We start from the raw sequence: 16,346 nt of genomic DNA, 5'->3' as shown, positions 1-16,346 counted from the left end.
GTTTTGGGGGTTGGTATTTGTAGTTAGGGGTATTACTGGTGTATAAACTATATCAGTATGTATAGGATTAGGACCCTTTTGCATGTCTAAAAGTGTTTTGTTGCCTTATATATACTCCCTCCATTCCAATTTATGTGAACTTATTTGACTGAACACGAAATTTAAGAAAAAATAAGACTTTTGGAATTTGTGGTCCTAAATAATTCAAAAAGGGGCCCAGAGTATTTGTGTGGTTATAAAAACTTCTCATTAAGAGTAGAATTGTAAGTTTAAGCAAAATTATTTCCAAATTTAGAAAGGGATCATTCTTTTTGAAACGAATCAAAAAGGAAATAGATTCACATAAACTGGAACGGAGGTAGTAGAAAGAATTGTATATGTACACGTAAATGGTAGTAATAGTTGTTTGTACAGGACACCACTAATGTATTTAATTTTGGCACCTATCTCACTTTGTAAGTTACTAATGACCTTTAATTATTTTTTAAGTGATCTGATACTGAAAAAGTTTGTTTACTCATTAGCGTATAATAATTAAATTCTACCTGTATCAATTTATATGGCATAATTTGATTGAGCACGACATTTAAGAGAGAAAAACTTCTAGAACTTGTGGTCTTAACCATGATGTGAGATTTTTATGGTTATAAAAGTGCCTTATGGATAAAAAAAAAAGTTTAATGCTAAATTATTTTCAAAATATAGAAATATATCATTTTAAAAATGGACTAATAAGTTAATAGTGCCACTAAAATGAAACGAATTGAGTATTTAATTATCTATTGATTGTCATATGCATAGAAAAGTAATTTTCCTCTCTTATAATGTTCTTTAAAGGTAGTGTTTCCAAGTAATGATATAACTGTATAGGTCGAAATTTACCACGGAACATTTATGACAAGGAAGTATTGAAGGAAGAATGAGTCGAGGTCGATCAGGAAATTGTGAAGCTCTTAGCTCAGGGTCGGGACGCTTACAATGGTCGAGTACGAGATCTGCGAAAAGAGTTGTAACGGTTAGTTTTCAGAATAGAATAATAGAGGGAATATTCTGAAGAATATTCTCTGCACATGTACTATTAAGGTTTACTAGGAATATGTCTCATATAAGGATGACAAAAGATAAGGAAAAGGGATATGTAATATTCAAGTGATAAGAACATATTTTGGAAAGAGATTCTCTCTCTAGCAAAGATTCAAACATTACATTTTCGTCAAGATTCTTATTGGTATTATTCCATACTTTTCCATCAGATCCGAGAATAGTTCGAACATTCTAGGATTTATCTGTCACTCATCATTGTGAGGAGGAACAATCATCTAGTTCATTCTTCATTGGGTGAATCACTCTTCTTATTTACTTAAATGTCATTTATTGTTATTTATTGCTAGTTACTCCTCCATTATTGCTCATACTTTTTGGAATATTTAATGCTTGCTATTGTCAATCTATCACAAAATATGTCCCACATTATCCACACTTTCAAGATCCGCATTTAGAGATATTATCATTAACTAGGTTTAACCCTTCATTATATAAATACAATAGTTTAACTGAAAATATGCTTTTTGGTCAAACAATTTGGCGTCGTCTGTGGGGATATCCTAGTTAAATTTTTAGCTTCCTCTAGATCTATAGCTAATATGGATTGCTAACGTAAAAAAAAGAAGAAGGGAGAAAGCAAGAATAATATCCCCTTTCTTTGTATGCACAAATCTAATATGGCAGGTAACAGAGAAGAAAGAACGAGAATAATGAGTGACCTCCCAACCAACCTCATGAATATCATCAATGAGAGCTCTGAAGCAGTGGACGAGGATGCAACACCCAATGCCTCCCCAGGCGAGGTGGGTCACCCCATCCTCACTGTAGCATCACAAAATCTCTTGATAAGGGAGCCTCTGCATCCGTGGCGGAGGAGACACCACCAGCAGTACAAAAGCTCTTTGAGGCTTGGATAACTGACATGCTAACCAGCGTCCTCCATAAGTCCGTTCGGGACACAACTACAGAAAATGCGAGGACTTGCGTTATACCACCAGCGGATGAACAGTATGATCAAATTCATCATCCTCCAATGACAAGTATTACTCACAATGTCGCTAATAGTGCTTGGTGACGACACTCTCGCAGCCATCCTGAAAAGGATGGAAGAAATGGAGAATGAGAACAAAGCACTTCGGGACCAAATGAGAGAACACCAAGAAAGGGTTGATAAGATACCGGGCGCCCCTAAGCTCTTGCCAAAGAGAGATACCGGTCGGTTCGTTGAGCAGCCGTATAGTGATGATGCCGCCCCACATACCATACCAAAGACCTTTAAAATGCCGCCCTATTTGAAAATATACAATGGCACAACCGACCCCGAAGACCATGTGACTCATTACGTCACCGCTGTAAAAGGCAATGATCTCGCCAAGGAACAAATATCCTTCATTTTGTTAAAAAAATTCGGCGAGACCCTCACGAGAGGAGCGTTAACATGGTATTCACAACTGCCTACACGTTCTATTGAAACCTTCGAATAAATGGCCAACAAGTTCGTAACGGCCCATGTTGGGGCCAAAAAGGACGAGGCGAGAGTAAACGATATATTTGTTATTAAACAGTCTCTGGGAGAGGGATTGAGGGACTTCCTCGCTCGGTTCAACAAAGTAAGAATGACCTTGCCGAATGTATCAGAAGGGATGACGGTCGCAACTTTTCAGATCGGGCTGAGCAGAAATGGTTCAAGGGCAACAAGAAAGTTATTAAGTCGGCTTATGAAGTACCCCCAACTACTTGGGATGAAATACACAACGTGTATTGTGCCGAGGTCCGAGCAGACGAGGATGACCTCAACGGGCCGAATCATCGACTGACCTCGGTACAAGCCTAATCCAAAAAAAAGATCGAAGAAATGATATCAGAAGGGACCTCGCAGCTCTGCGACCCAACAGGGAGCGTCATCTTCCATATGTCAGAACTGCCATTGCATCCTCTTCCCGCCACGAAGAGGGCCCACCCCGATCAAGAACAGGGTCTCACCAGAATGAGAGAGGTATGCCCCATTTATTATCCGCTCACACATTTTGTGTGCCACCTACAGAAATAGTCTACGCCTTGGATAAGCTCGGACCAAAGATGAAGTAGTCACAAAATATGAGGCCGGACCCAAGTACCAGAAAGTCGAGCGCCCTATGCGAGTTCCACCAAGAGCACGGGCACAAAACCGAGGATTATATCGCTTTAAGATAGGAGGTCGTAAACATGATACGGCAGGGACACCTCAAAGAGTTGTTGAGCGACCAGGGAAGGGTCAACTTTGCCAGAGGTAGTGAACAACATCAAGGACCGCCGAAACTACCATCGCCGACCCGCACCATCCACATGATCAACGGTGGCGGTGACAATGCCTCCATCAACAGTGTGAAGTTCATCACAACCCACAAGCTTAAACTATCAATCACCCACAAACGGTATGATGAACTCGAAGAAAGTATCATCTTCGATAAGTCAGATACCAACAGTTTGGTTTTCCCTCACTATGATGCCCTTGTTATCACTTTATGAATTTTAGATACCGATGTGAGACACATTGTGGTAGAAGATGGGAGCGGTGCGTGCATCACGCTAACAGGTTATAACAATGCAGTTGAGCGAACATCCGGCGAGATTACACTCCCCATCCTAGCTGTTGGAGTCACTCTAGAAACCACATTCCATATCATGGACCAAGACACAACATACAACGCCATAATAGGGCGACCATGGATACACACCATGAGAGCCATCCTCCCCAGCTTGTACCAAGTCATCCAATTCCCAACTCCATGAGGTATATTCAGTATACGATGGGAACAACGCACATCCCGGGAATGCTACCGCATTGCTCTAGACTGCACAGTCACTTAACAAATGAATGACAAAGAAAAAGAGTCATAGCAATCAACAGGGTCGAGGTCGATGCGCGATGATAGCGAAAACGCCATCAGATACCTCGATACGGTCGAAGCTGCGGAATCAACCGTTGAAGACCTCGACCCCGTTCAATTAGACAACAACGACTACATCAAGAAAGCTTACATCGGCTGCAAGCTTCAGGAACCGGGTAAATTTCGTCAATTCTTAACTGCTAACGAGGACTTGTTTGCTTTTAGCCATGCAAATATGCCAGTTATCCCGAACGAAATCGCCACACACAAGCTGAACGTCGATTCATTCCATACCCCGGTGAGACAGGTTAGGCGTAAGTTCAACTCTGCAATTAATGACGTGGTACGTGAAGAGGTGGAAAAGCTATTAGAAAACGGCTCCGTCAGGGAGTCGAAGTACCCCTAATGGGTTGCCAACGTGGTCATGGTAAAAAAGAAGAATGGGAAATGGAGGATATGCGTAGACTTTACAGATTTGAACAAAGCATGCCCCAAAGATTCATTTCCATTACCTCATATAAACCAACTCATCGACGTAACGGACGGGCATGAACTACTGACCTTCGTGGACGCCTACTCGGGCTATAGTCAAATCCTCATGGAAGTAGAGGATCAATAGAAAACCACTTTCATCACCCACTAGGGGACGCACTGCTATAGAGTCATGCCCTTCGTATTGAAAAATGCAAGGGCAACTTACCAAAGGTTAGTGACGAGGATGTTCAAAGACCAACTCGGCCAAACGATGGAAGTTTATATAGACGACATGCTGGTCAAGACCAAAAGGAAAGAGGATCACATCGACCACCTAAGAGAAACCTTCAACATACTCAAATGGTACAGAATGAAACTGAATCCCGAAAAGTGTGTATTCGGCGTGGCCTCGGTAAAATTTCTAGGTTTCCTGGTGTCACAACGAGGGATCGAGGTCAACCCTGATCAAATTAGATCCATCGAAGGAATACCAGAACACCTAACCACCAAAAAATAGGTTCAGAGGTTAACTGACCGTATCGCCACCCTTTCAAGATTCATTTCGTGATCATCAGATAGGTGTCATAGATTCTTCGGCGTACTCAAGAAGGATAACGACCTCCAATGGACTTCTGAGTGTGTCAAAGCCCTGAAGGAATTAAAATCATATTTGTCATCACCGCCATTACTTTCAAAAGTAGAGGCGAGGGAACGTCTCCTCGTTTACCTTGCCGTATCCGTAGTAGCTGTGAGCGCAGTCCTGGTCCGAGAAAATAAAGGTATGCAGTCTCCCATCTATTACATTAGCAAAACACTAGTCGATGTCGAGACGAGATACCCTCACCTCAAAAAACTAGCTTTTGCCTTAGTCGTAGCTTCACGAAAGTTTAGACCATATGTCCAATGCCACCCCATCTCGGTCGTCACGACATTCCCCCTAAGAAGCATTTTGCATAAACCCGAGCTATCGGGCAGGTTGGCCAAATGGGCCATCGAACTGAGCGAGCACGATATCACATATCAGCCACGAACAACGATAAAGTCACAAGTCCTTTCAGACTTAGTCGCCGACTTCAGTGCAAAAATAATGCCCAAAGTCGAAAAAGAATACGTCCACGCTTCTTCGCAAACACAAAACCTCTAGGTCCTGAACTCTCGGCACGTCCAACGCGTCAGGGTCTGGACCGGTACTCATACTCGAAGTCCCAACCGACGAAGTGATTCGCCAGTCCATAGGTGCCCGGATATGACTAACAATGAGGCTGAGTATGAGGTTGTAATTGCAGCGTTGAGACTAGCACTCAAATACGGGACGAAATGGCTAAGACTACGCTGTGATTCTCCACTCGTTGTCAACCAAGTCACAGGAACTTTCCAAATCAAGGAACAAAGGTTGCAAAAGTACCAGACCAAAATTTGCAAGCTGTTGCCTGAGTTCGATGAATTCCAACTCGACCAAATCCCCTGAGCACAGAATACTGAGGAGGACGGCCTCGCTAAATTAGCTGCAGCCACCAAAAATATTGCAACCGGAGAAAGAAATGTAGTCCACCTTCTTAACTCATCGATATACCTAATCGAGTTAAGAACTATAAACCTGACATGGGACAGGCGCAACCGTATTGTCACATATTTGCAGGACAGCGTACTCCCAAGTGATAAAAAAGAGGCCAAGAAACTAGGAATGTAAGTAGCCAGGTATAGCACCATCCATAATGACCTATATAAAAGAGCGTACAACGACCCTCCTAAATCAGACGCGACGTGTTCTTGAAGAGATCCACGAAGGTCATTGCAGAGCTCATTCCGACAATCGGGATTGGGTGAGATGCCCCATATGGGCAGGTGATAAGTGGGGATTTTGAGCACTTTTTAGCTTTCGTTTTAGTCCAAATGTATTTAATTGTATTCCCAAAAACTGATGAAATATGCTTAATTGCAGGAGTATTGAAAAATAATCCACTAAGAAGAAACCCAATTCAAAAAGGAGTGATATGAACTCAAGGACACAAAAGCTCAAGTGTGGATCGCAGATTTTCATCTGCAGCCGTAGAAGGTGAAGAAAATTTAACAGAGTCCAAGTGCAATGTGCAGCCGCAGAAGCTATGCAATAGCTAAAGTTCAGAGAGTCTCATCTCAAGCTCAAAAAGAAATGTAGACCGCACAATAATTGTGCGGCCGCACTCAGAAATTTGCGGTCCGCAGAAGAGCCTTGTGCGGCCGCACCAAGAATTGTGCGGACCGCAGAATATGAGAGATGCGGCCGCAATCTAGAATTGTGCGGCCGCAAAGTCAACTCCTGTCAAGACTGAAGAGAAGTGCGGACCGCACATGGAATTGTGCGGCCGCAAAACCTCCGAAAGGGCATTGTTATCCGAAAATTTTAGCTTTATATAAATAGACTAGTTTCACAAAATTAGGTTAAGTTTTGAATATTGAAAGTCCTGTAGCCGTTTTTCCTTGCCTCTTTAAGCAACTTTAGCTTACTTTAGTGATTTAACATTGGATTTTTATCTTTTAATCTTGCAATATGAGTTTTATCATCTTTGCTTCTTTATTTTCTTCTATAACCATTATGAGTAGCTAGATTTCTAGCTAGGGCTGTGACCCAACCCTAGTATGTAAACCTAATGGGTGTTTGATTTATGACTTGTTTATGGTTGGGAGTTTATTATTTAGCCTTGTTCTTGCTTTTGATTAAATAATTAATGGTTGCAAACTTTAGTTCATGCCTATTTGACTTGGTCTCTTCTTGAGAAAGAGAGACTCAGTCTAGAAAAAATTGGCTAACAAGAAGTTGGGATAAAATCAAGAGATTGATAGTCCCAATTAAAGGGTTGAACCTAGAGATAGTAAAATCCGACTTGAGCATTTTATCAACTGTTTTGTTCAATACCCATTTGGACTTGAGAAAGCCAAATTGGGCAAAATCACTCTCTTACCGAGAGGTATTGAGTGGGTACTTGAGTGTTGAGAGCTATAATACACCCCGACCAACGAAACAAGCTTTACAGTTTATAACCCATTAGGCAAACACCTAGGTGAAGGTCATAGCCCTAGGCCTTTTACATTATTTGAAAACAACAACAAAAATAATTTCTTAGTTTTAATTATTTATCTTGCAATCTTAGTTTAAACTAGATCTAGAATCAACCAAATCTTGTGGAAGTGTAATTTAAGATAGTTCAAGCTCATTCACCACAATATATACTTCTAAATCCCATTCATATAGCTCCTTGTGGAATTCGACCCCGACTCTCTATTGGGTATTACTATTGCATCGACCGTTTTATAACCTCAAATAGAGGTGTGACTTGGACGAGACCAGCAGGGTATTACTAGCCCACCATGAAAAAAGAGGTCGTAGACTTCGTAAAAAAATGCGAGCAATGCGAAAAGTATGCCCTAATGATTCACCAACCAGGCGAACACCTCCACTCAGTCACTTTCCCTTGGCCGTTCATCAAATGGGGAATGGACATCGCAGGCCCCCTCCCGGCAGGACGAGGTAACATACGATTCCTTTTGGTTTTGACTACTATTTCTCTAAATGGGTAGAAGTAGGAGCATTCGCCCAAATACGTGAACAAGAAGTGATCACCTTCATATGGAAAAACATCGTATGCCGATTCGGCCTCCCCAAAGAGATCAGCTGCAACAATGAACCCCAATTTACAGGAAAGAAGGTTGCTGGAATTTTTACAAAATGGCATATCAAAAGAATACTCTCAACGCCATATCATCCCGCGGGCAACGGACAAGCGGAGTTCTCCAAAAAATCGACACTAAACATTATGAAGAAACAACTTGAAGACGCCAAAGGGGCCCAGAGTATTTGTGTGGTTATAAAAACTTCTCATTAAGAGTAGAATTGTAAGTTTAAGCAAAATTATTTTCAAATTTAGAAAGGGGTCATTCTTTTGGGAACGAATCAAAAAGGAAATAGATTCACATAAAATGGAACGGAGGTAGTAGAAAGAATTGTATATGTACACGTAAATGGTAGTAATAGTTATTTGTACAGGACACCATTAATGTATTTAATTTTGGCACCTATCTCACTTTGTAAGTTACTAATGACCTTTAATTATTTTTTAAGTGATCTGATACTGAAAAAGTTTGTTTACTCATTAGCGTATAATAATTAAATTCTACATGTATCAATTTATATGGCATAATTTGATTGAGCACGACATTTAAGAGAGAGAAAAACTTCTAGAACTTGTGGTCTTAACCATGATGTGAGATTTTTATGGCTATAAAAGTGCCTTATGGATAAAAAAAAAAAGTTTAACTCTAAATTATTTTCAAAATATAGAAATATATCATTTTAAAAATGGACTAATAAGTTAATAGTGCCACTAAAATGAAATGAATTGAGTATTTAATTATCTATTGATTGTCATATGCATAGAAAAGTAATTTTCCTCTCTTATAATATTCTTTAAAGGTAGTGTTTCCAAGTAACGATATAACTGTATAGGTCGAAATCTACCACGGAACATTTATGACAAGGAAGTATTGAAGGAAGAATCAGTCGAGGTCGATCAGGAAATGGTGAAGCTCTTAGCTCAGGGTCGGGACGCTTACAATGGTCGAGTACGAGATCTGCGGAAAGAGTTGTAACGGTTAATTTTCAGAATAGAATAATAGAGAGAATATTTTTCAGAATATTCTCTGCAAATGTACTATTAAGGTTTACTAGGGATATGTCTCATATAAGGAGGACAAAAGATAAGGAAAAGGGATATGTAATATTGATAAGAACATATTTTGGAAAGAGATTCTCTCTCTAGCAAAGATACAAACATTACATTTTCATCAAGATTCTTATTGGTATTATTCCATATTTTTCCATCAGATCCGAGAATAGTTCGAACATTCTAGGATTTATCTGTCACTCATCATTGTCAGGAGGAACAATCATCTACTTCATTCTTCATTGGGTGAATCGCTCCTCCTATTTATTTAAATGTCATTTATTGATATTTATTGCTAGTTACTCCTCCATTGTTGCTCATACTTTTTGGAATATTAATGCTTGTTATTGTCAATCTCCCACTAAATTTGTCCCACATTATCCACACTTTCAAGATCCGTATTTAGAGATATTATCATTAACTAGATTTAACCATTCATTATATATATACAATAGTTTAATCGGAAGTTATATTTTTGGTCAAATAATAATAATGACCATTGTGTTGGTAGGGTTTGATCTATTATTCGTAACAGAGTTTGGTGTGACTTGTTGTTCACAAGAATTGAAGAAACTGAACACGAATTTGTCTCTTTCTACTTTCGTGGAGCTTTGACAACCAGATTTAACTTGCTATTTAAATACCAAACCTGCATCCTTTTGTCTTGGCTTAGCTTTGACCATTTAATAATAAGCATTTCTTTTTCTTTCTTTTGTACATTTAACAATGGAAGATTACTCCGTCTATATGAATTTTGCATAATTAGAAAGGAGGAAAGAATCAGAGAAATTAAGTTGTCGATCAATCTAAAAAAAACGGTTATGAGCAGGGGATGTGCATAATTTGGTAAATATCGAATTACCGTACCAAAATCGAAAATTTTGGTATTTGATATTCGATATTTTGGTATTCGGTATAGTATTTAGTTTAAGTTTAAAAAATATTTGTATTAGGTATGGTATTTGATATTTTAAAATAAAATATCGAAATACCGATACTGTACCAAAATATATATTATATTACACAATACACATATTATTAGTTATAACATAAAGATAAGAAATCTAAAATTTTACTTTCTTTATTATCTAAGTTCATTAATTAATTCTAAGCAAGTAACAAGACATTTCTAATGATCAAATTTATTCTTTTATGTACAGTTTTCTCTCTATGTTGGTATTTGCTGGTTTTGGACAAAACTTTTATCCACAAACGTTTTTAGTTTTGTACTTTCGAATACTTTAATTAAGAATATTACCATCTATGACTCTATGTACTAGTTAGTATTCAAATCGAATAAATCGAAGTTACCGAACCGAATAAACCGAAACCGAAAGCAGAAAAATCGAACCATACCGAATTTAATTAGGTACGTTATTGGTATAGTATTTTAAGAACCGAATACCAAAACTATCGAACCAAAATATCTAAATACCGTATCGTACCGACCGATGAACACCCCTAGTTATGAGGTAAAGGATGAATAAAAGCTGGATAAATTGGTCATGAGTAACATTATTCAAACCCATAACAAGATCAATACTTGGTACACCAAATAATATCAACTTATCATCGTTAAGTGATTTAATAATATTAAAATATATATTAATTATAATACGTAAAATACGTTTATGGTGAAATACATATCATGTATTTATTATTTTACTGTGAATATCTGGTGCCAATAAAATTTTTACTTCCACCGTGCTCTGAATATTATTGAATTATCCCGAGGGACATTTGAGGGCACAACCGACCTCGCTCCCGTTTGAATATAGATTTTTTTTTGTTTTTCTTCCATTTTTTTATTTTTTTTTGAAAACATTATTTTTGATGAAATTTGATCAGTTTTTGAAAAAAATTGAAGACAAATTTTTTAATTCCAAAACTGGTTTGGGCCATTTTTTGGGTGAAAATTTTTCTTTCACTCATAAAACTTCAACTTTTTTTTTTAAGTAAAATGCATGTTCAAGTATAACTTCAACTTTCAAAAACTATTTTTTATCACAACTTCAAAAAGAAATTCAATCAAATTTATGTTCAGACGCTCTAGCTTCTTCTAATGGTTTCTTTTTGTCCTATTTACTTCATTTCCTGGGAAAAAGAGGAAAGTGAAAAATCGCCGACAATATTTCGTCAAATTATACTTCCTCAAAGTCTGCAAAGTAGTGCGAACCACAAAAGTAGTTGTTACAATTGACTTGTTTTTTGGTGGAAAAATCTACTAATTGCTCACTTAATTAGTTCGGTACTATGACTACACGTATGAAAGCAATAATAATAGTTTTAAGACGAATTTGACCCAGGAATTTTACACAAATAGCCGGCCGTATTAATTATTTACTTTTTCTAGCCATATACATAAATTATATATTGATTATATATAATTATATACATATAATACATAAATTATACATATATTATATATTCACCGGCTATTTTTAATTTAAGTAGTAGGGAGGACGGCTATTTGAGTTAATTGTGTATAATCCATAATAAATGTATAATCTATTTATATATCTAAAATAAAATAAAAAGTAAATAATGAATCTATTAGGTAAATATCTCTAATATTTTCAATAAGGGTTGGTAAGACGAACATGTGTGTAGTTTTGCTGTCAAATTACGAGATGGATATCATATGATGAGTCAAAACATTTTAATTTAGGGTTTGGTAAAAGTTGGGGACTTGTACAAAGATTTACTTCAAGTACAACTTGCATGACGCGAACTATTTGTACTTTTACATCATGCACGAGCTTTTTATTTCTTTATTTTCACTGTTTAGCTGACTTAATTTGAATATAATTAGGAATTTTTTGGGTAAGAAAAGTTGGGAATAGAAATTAGAAATTCTTCGACATATATGATAATTCTACTCTAACTGTTAGGTAAGCTATTCTTGAAAAAGGGGATAACTTCGAATTTATAGCTTAAATTTTGGAGTGAAAATAACATGGGCTAACCAATTTTTGGACTGGTAATCGAAAAATAGATAGCGTTTGTAAAGTCATTGAAAAATTACAATTATTTTTTGGGGAGATAAAATCTAGACAAAAGTACACCTAGTTGAAACACGAAAAGTTCCAGCATAATATGTTGGATTATGGAGCTTCTGCGTATAAAATTTTAGCATATTATGTTGGAACTCCAACATATTATGCTAGAATTTTTCTTCATTTTAAGGTTGTTTTTCTTCAAATTTTATTTTTACATGAAAAAAATGATTAAATTTTGATTACTTTTGAAACGGTGACTATTTCAATTATCAATTATAAATCAGGCTATTTCTGATTATTTTTTTCCCCCTATATTGGACTGTCACATTCTTTTATTCTTTAGTCACTATTTTCTTTAGAAATTCATAATCTAATCCACAAGTTTTCCATCATATATATGGTTTCTTTTAGTCTAACATTTTCTTTATAAATACAAGAGAAGGAAAGTCTCATATTCAATATTCGTTCATTATTTCCAAAAAACTCTTATAATAGTCAAAATACTGATAAATCAATACACCAACCGAACGAATATTACAATATAAACAAGAATATTAGCTGTGCCTTTTAATAATTAGTATATCTAGTTGTATGGTGCGAATTCTATATCCGATTAGTTGAAGATTATATCCTGAAATTCGCGTGCAAAGTACAATTATATCTATATAAATTTAATTGCTTTTACTTATATTTTCTGCTTGATATATATGGAAATAGAACGATAGAGAAATGATAACAGAATACGAACAAAGTGGTTGAGTTGGATTAAAAGTCAACTATGGCTTTCACCAAATATTTACATAAATTTGTAGTCACGTCATGCATGATCTAAAAAATAAAGTCGATTCTTGCTCATATTCTGTCATTTTTCAACCAATCAGTTGTCTAATTCATGAATAACTAACATCCCACCTTATCAATAATAATAACAATAATAATAATTAAAAAAAATTAAAGAAAACCGTGCTTCATTCACACGTATAGTTTGAAAAGGTTGCCACTACAAAAGAAAAGCCAAAAAAAGAAAAAGAAAAATGGCTCATAAAACACTGTACCGATTGAAAATTTGTCGACTTCCCCTACAATTTCGCCCGAGTTTCCTTCTACATAACTCGTTACTCGTGTCCCTAAATACTTAGGTTTAATTTTGTTAATGATGGTCAAATTATCAATTGTTTAAGCATTAATCTCTTCTTTCCTATATAAAGTTTATTAATTTATAATTTAAAGAACATTACTAGCCGAAATAACTGTTAGTTGAGTCCTTTCAAGAAACGTTCATACTACTAGTACTTGTTATCATATTGTGAATCGGTTTTCCACACCACAAAGTGAAAGAAAAGGTCAGTTTGTAATTATTTGCATTCTAGTATGACACCCTCTATAATAAAATCCCTATATAACAACTATTTACTATAAAAATCAAGTTTTTCGGAACCGATTTTAAAATTACGTTATAATATATATTCTCTATAACAACACTTCACTATAGCAACAAAAAAACATCGGAACATACGAGACTGTTATAGAGAGGTTTGATAAATATCGGAACAAACGAGGCTGTTATAGAGAGGTTTGACTGTATTAGTATTAGTATTATTACTGACTTTTTATTTGTATGCATGTAGCTATCGAGCTATATATATATATAGTAGTTGAATTTAACTTACAAATAAGCAAGTAAATGTAACAACAGCCAACAGAAGAAGATCAAGAAAGCCGAGAAAAAACAGGGGATTTTGTACACAGGTTAATTTACAATGGCAGTAGAACCAGTGGGAGCTCTTGAAATGGAAAGAAAATTTCAAGCTGATGATTGTGATGATGCAAAGAAAATGAGCAAAAAGAGCTTTAATGAATCTAAGAAGTTATGGGAAATAGCTGCTCCTGCTATTATCACAGCAGTTTCTCAGTTTTCCATTGGCTTTGTCAGCGTTGCATTCGTCGGACATCTTGGTTCTCTAGAGTTAGCTGCTATCTCTGTTGTTCAGAATGTTATTGAAGGTTTTGTCTATGGAGTTATGGTACGTAAAATTTTATGATTGTCGACCAAAACTATGACTTTAGGACTATGTCGCTTAAGTTGTTAGAGAGAATATACTTATAGTTACTTATTAGTGATGTCTTTGACATGTGTTTGAATATGGACTAAATCTTCTTCTTTTTTTCTCTTGTGTGTCAAAAATTTTTGTTATATTAGCTAGGGATGGGAAGTGCACTTGAGACACTTTGTGGACAAGCTGTTGGAGCAGAACGATTCGATATGCTTGGAATTTATTTGCAAAGATCATGTGTGATTACTCTAGTGACATCCTTATTTTTGACACCATTTTATGTATTCACATCACCAATATTGAAGCTCCTACACCAAGATAAGCGTATCGCAGAAATTGCAGGAAAATATGCAATTTGGGTGATTCCTCAACTCTATGCTTATGCATTGAACTTTCCTGTTCAGAAATTCCTTCAAGCACAAAGCAAAATATGGGTTATGACAATAATCAACGTTGTCGTATTGGTATTTCATATTGTATTGAATTGGGTGCTGGTGACAAAGCTCGGGCATGGACTTCTTGGTGCTGCAATGGCAGGGAATATATCGTGGTGGCTCGTGGTTTTAGCTCAGAACATCTATGTTATTTCTGGCTTTTTTCCTGAATCATGGACTGGATTTTCCATATTAGCTTTTAAATCTCTTTGGAATTTTGTCAAATTGTCACTTGCATCAGCTGTCATGTTATGGTAAGATATATTGATTTTACGTGATGCAAGTATTTTCTTATGCAATTGTTATATATTTGATTTGTTTAACTTTGGCAGCCTGGAGCTATGGTATTTTACTGTGGTAATTCTTATGGTTGGCTGGTTAAAAAATCCGGAAATTAAAGTAGATGCTGTATCAACCAGGTTGGTATCTTAATCAAACCCTCTAGTAGTAAACTTTCAATTCTTTTGAAAAATATAATTTGGTTTTGTTTTTGCTAGGTTCTCAACTTTTGTAATTCTTACTATTTTCTAATGTTTCCTCTGTGTCACAGCTTGGACTTGCAACTTTGGGTACTGATGATCACTCTAGGTTTCAATGCTGCAATCAGGTCTGTAAAATTTCCATTTTTTTGCGATCTATTTTTATGAAGAAGGGATTGCCTTAATATTGAATAGATTTAATTCGAGTATACCTCTAATTAATACTTCAAATTACATGATGCAGTGTACGTGTTTCGAATGAACTGGGAGCTGGTCGTCCAAAAGCTGCAAAATTCTCGGTAGTGATTGCTGTAATTACATCAACTATTGTTGGAGTTGTATTTACAGTTGCAGTAATTGCTACTAAAAATTATTACCCGAGAATGTTTTCTGATAAACCCGAAGTCCTACATGAGACATCCAAATTGTCATATTTCTTGGCTGCTACTATTTTCCTAATGAGTATCCAACCAATACTTCATGGTAATCAATGTCTTCCCAAAAAATTGTAAATTCAAAAAAAAAAAGGTGACACTAAAATTGTCATGCTGCTAAGTTATTTGAACGAACGTTGAGTATTTTTGTTGTGGAAATGCAGGTGTAGCAGTTGGAGCTGGATGGCAATATTCAGTTGCGATTATAAACGTTGTTTGTTACTATATAATTGGCCTTCCTTTGGGTGCTTGCCTTGGTTACATTGCAAACATTGGTGTTAATGGAATATGGACAGGAATGCTCGTCGGTACCTTGCTTCAAACATTAGTTTTGATGTATAAAATGTGGAAAGTTAATTGGCGAAAAGAGGTTAGTGTGATTTCTTGTTCTTGAAAAGTTTGATATTGTGACTTTACAATTGTGAACATGTAAAGTAACTTGCTTAGAGTTTAACTTCTATATACTGACACAGTTCACCTAAAAATGTATAAACTTTACGTGGCACAGGCAATATATGCTGAAGAGCGCATCAGAACATATGGTGACCAGCCTTCTCAAGATGGTATTGAACAAACTGGATCGCGTGGTACCTCACCTCTGCCAGTAGTAACATGAGAGAAGAGGAAATGAGATAAAACACAGACCATCAAAATAGAGTATACAAGAATTGTATAGGTATAGTATAGTAAAACTGGTTCACCTCGCGGAAAAATTGTGTTAGATTTGGTCAGGAGTCAGGACTGCAATAAAAGGTCAAAATGGACCTGATTGCAAGCCTTATATGTTCATATCCATTACTGGTGTTTAGTGGCGAAGTCAGAAAATTCTATAAGGGTGTTCAAATTTTAAATATCTTT

At 36.4% G+C, this 16,346-nt stretch overlaps 1 protein-coding gene across 2 annotated transcripts; it reads left to right on the top strand.

Moving 5' to 3' along the window:
* Window positions 1-13,519: 13,519 nt before the first annotated feature.
* Window positions 13,520-16,346, top strand: LOC107765473 (protein DETOXIFICATION 33-like). Of its 2 annotated transcripts, none has more exons than XM_016584128.2 (7): window positions 13,520-14,111; window positions 14,288-14,829; window positions 14,908-14,994; window positions 15,126-15,182; window positions 15,299-15,537; window positions 15,653-15,858; window positions 15,997-16,346. In XM_016584128.2, the coding sequence occupies exons 1-7, from the start codon at window positions 13,848-13,850 to the stop codon at window positions 16,102-16,104; spliced, it is 1,503 nt and encodes a 500-aa protein (XP_016439614.1). In that variant the 5' UTR covers window positions 13,520-13,847; the 3' UTR covers window positions 16,105-16,346. The 2 variants fall into 2 exon arrangements, with proteins under 2 accessions (XP_016439614.1, XP_075094156.1); XM_075238055.1 differs by having other exon boundaries at window positions 13,973-14,111; window positions 14,292-14,829.

Source organism: Nicotiana tabacum, chromosome 19 (genome assembly GCF_000715075.1).
Source record: "Nicotiana tabacum cultivar K326 chromosome 19, ASM71507v2, whole genome shotgun sequence".
Taxonomy (NCBI): Eukaryota; Viridiplantae; Streptophyta; class Magnoliopsida; order Solanales; family Solanaceae; genus Nicotiana; species Nicotiana tabacum.
Note: the sequence above shows the minus strand (reverse complement) of the source record. Positions and strands in the feature narration are given on the sequence as shown.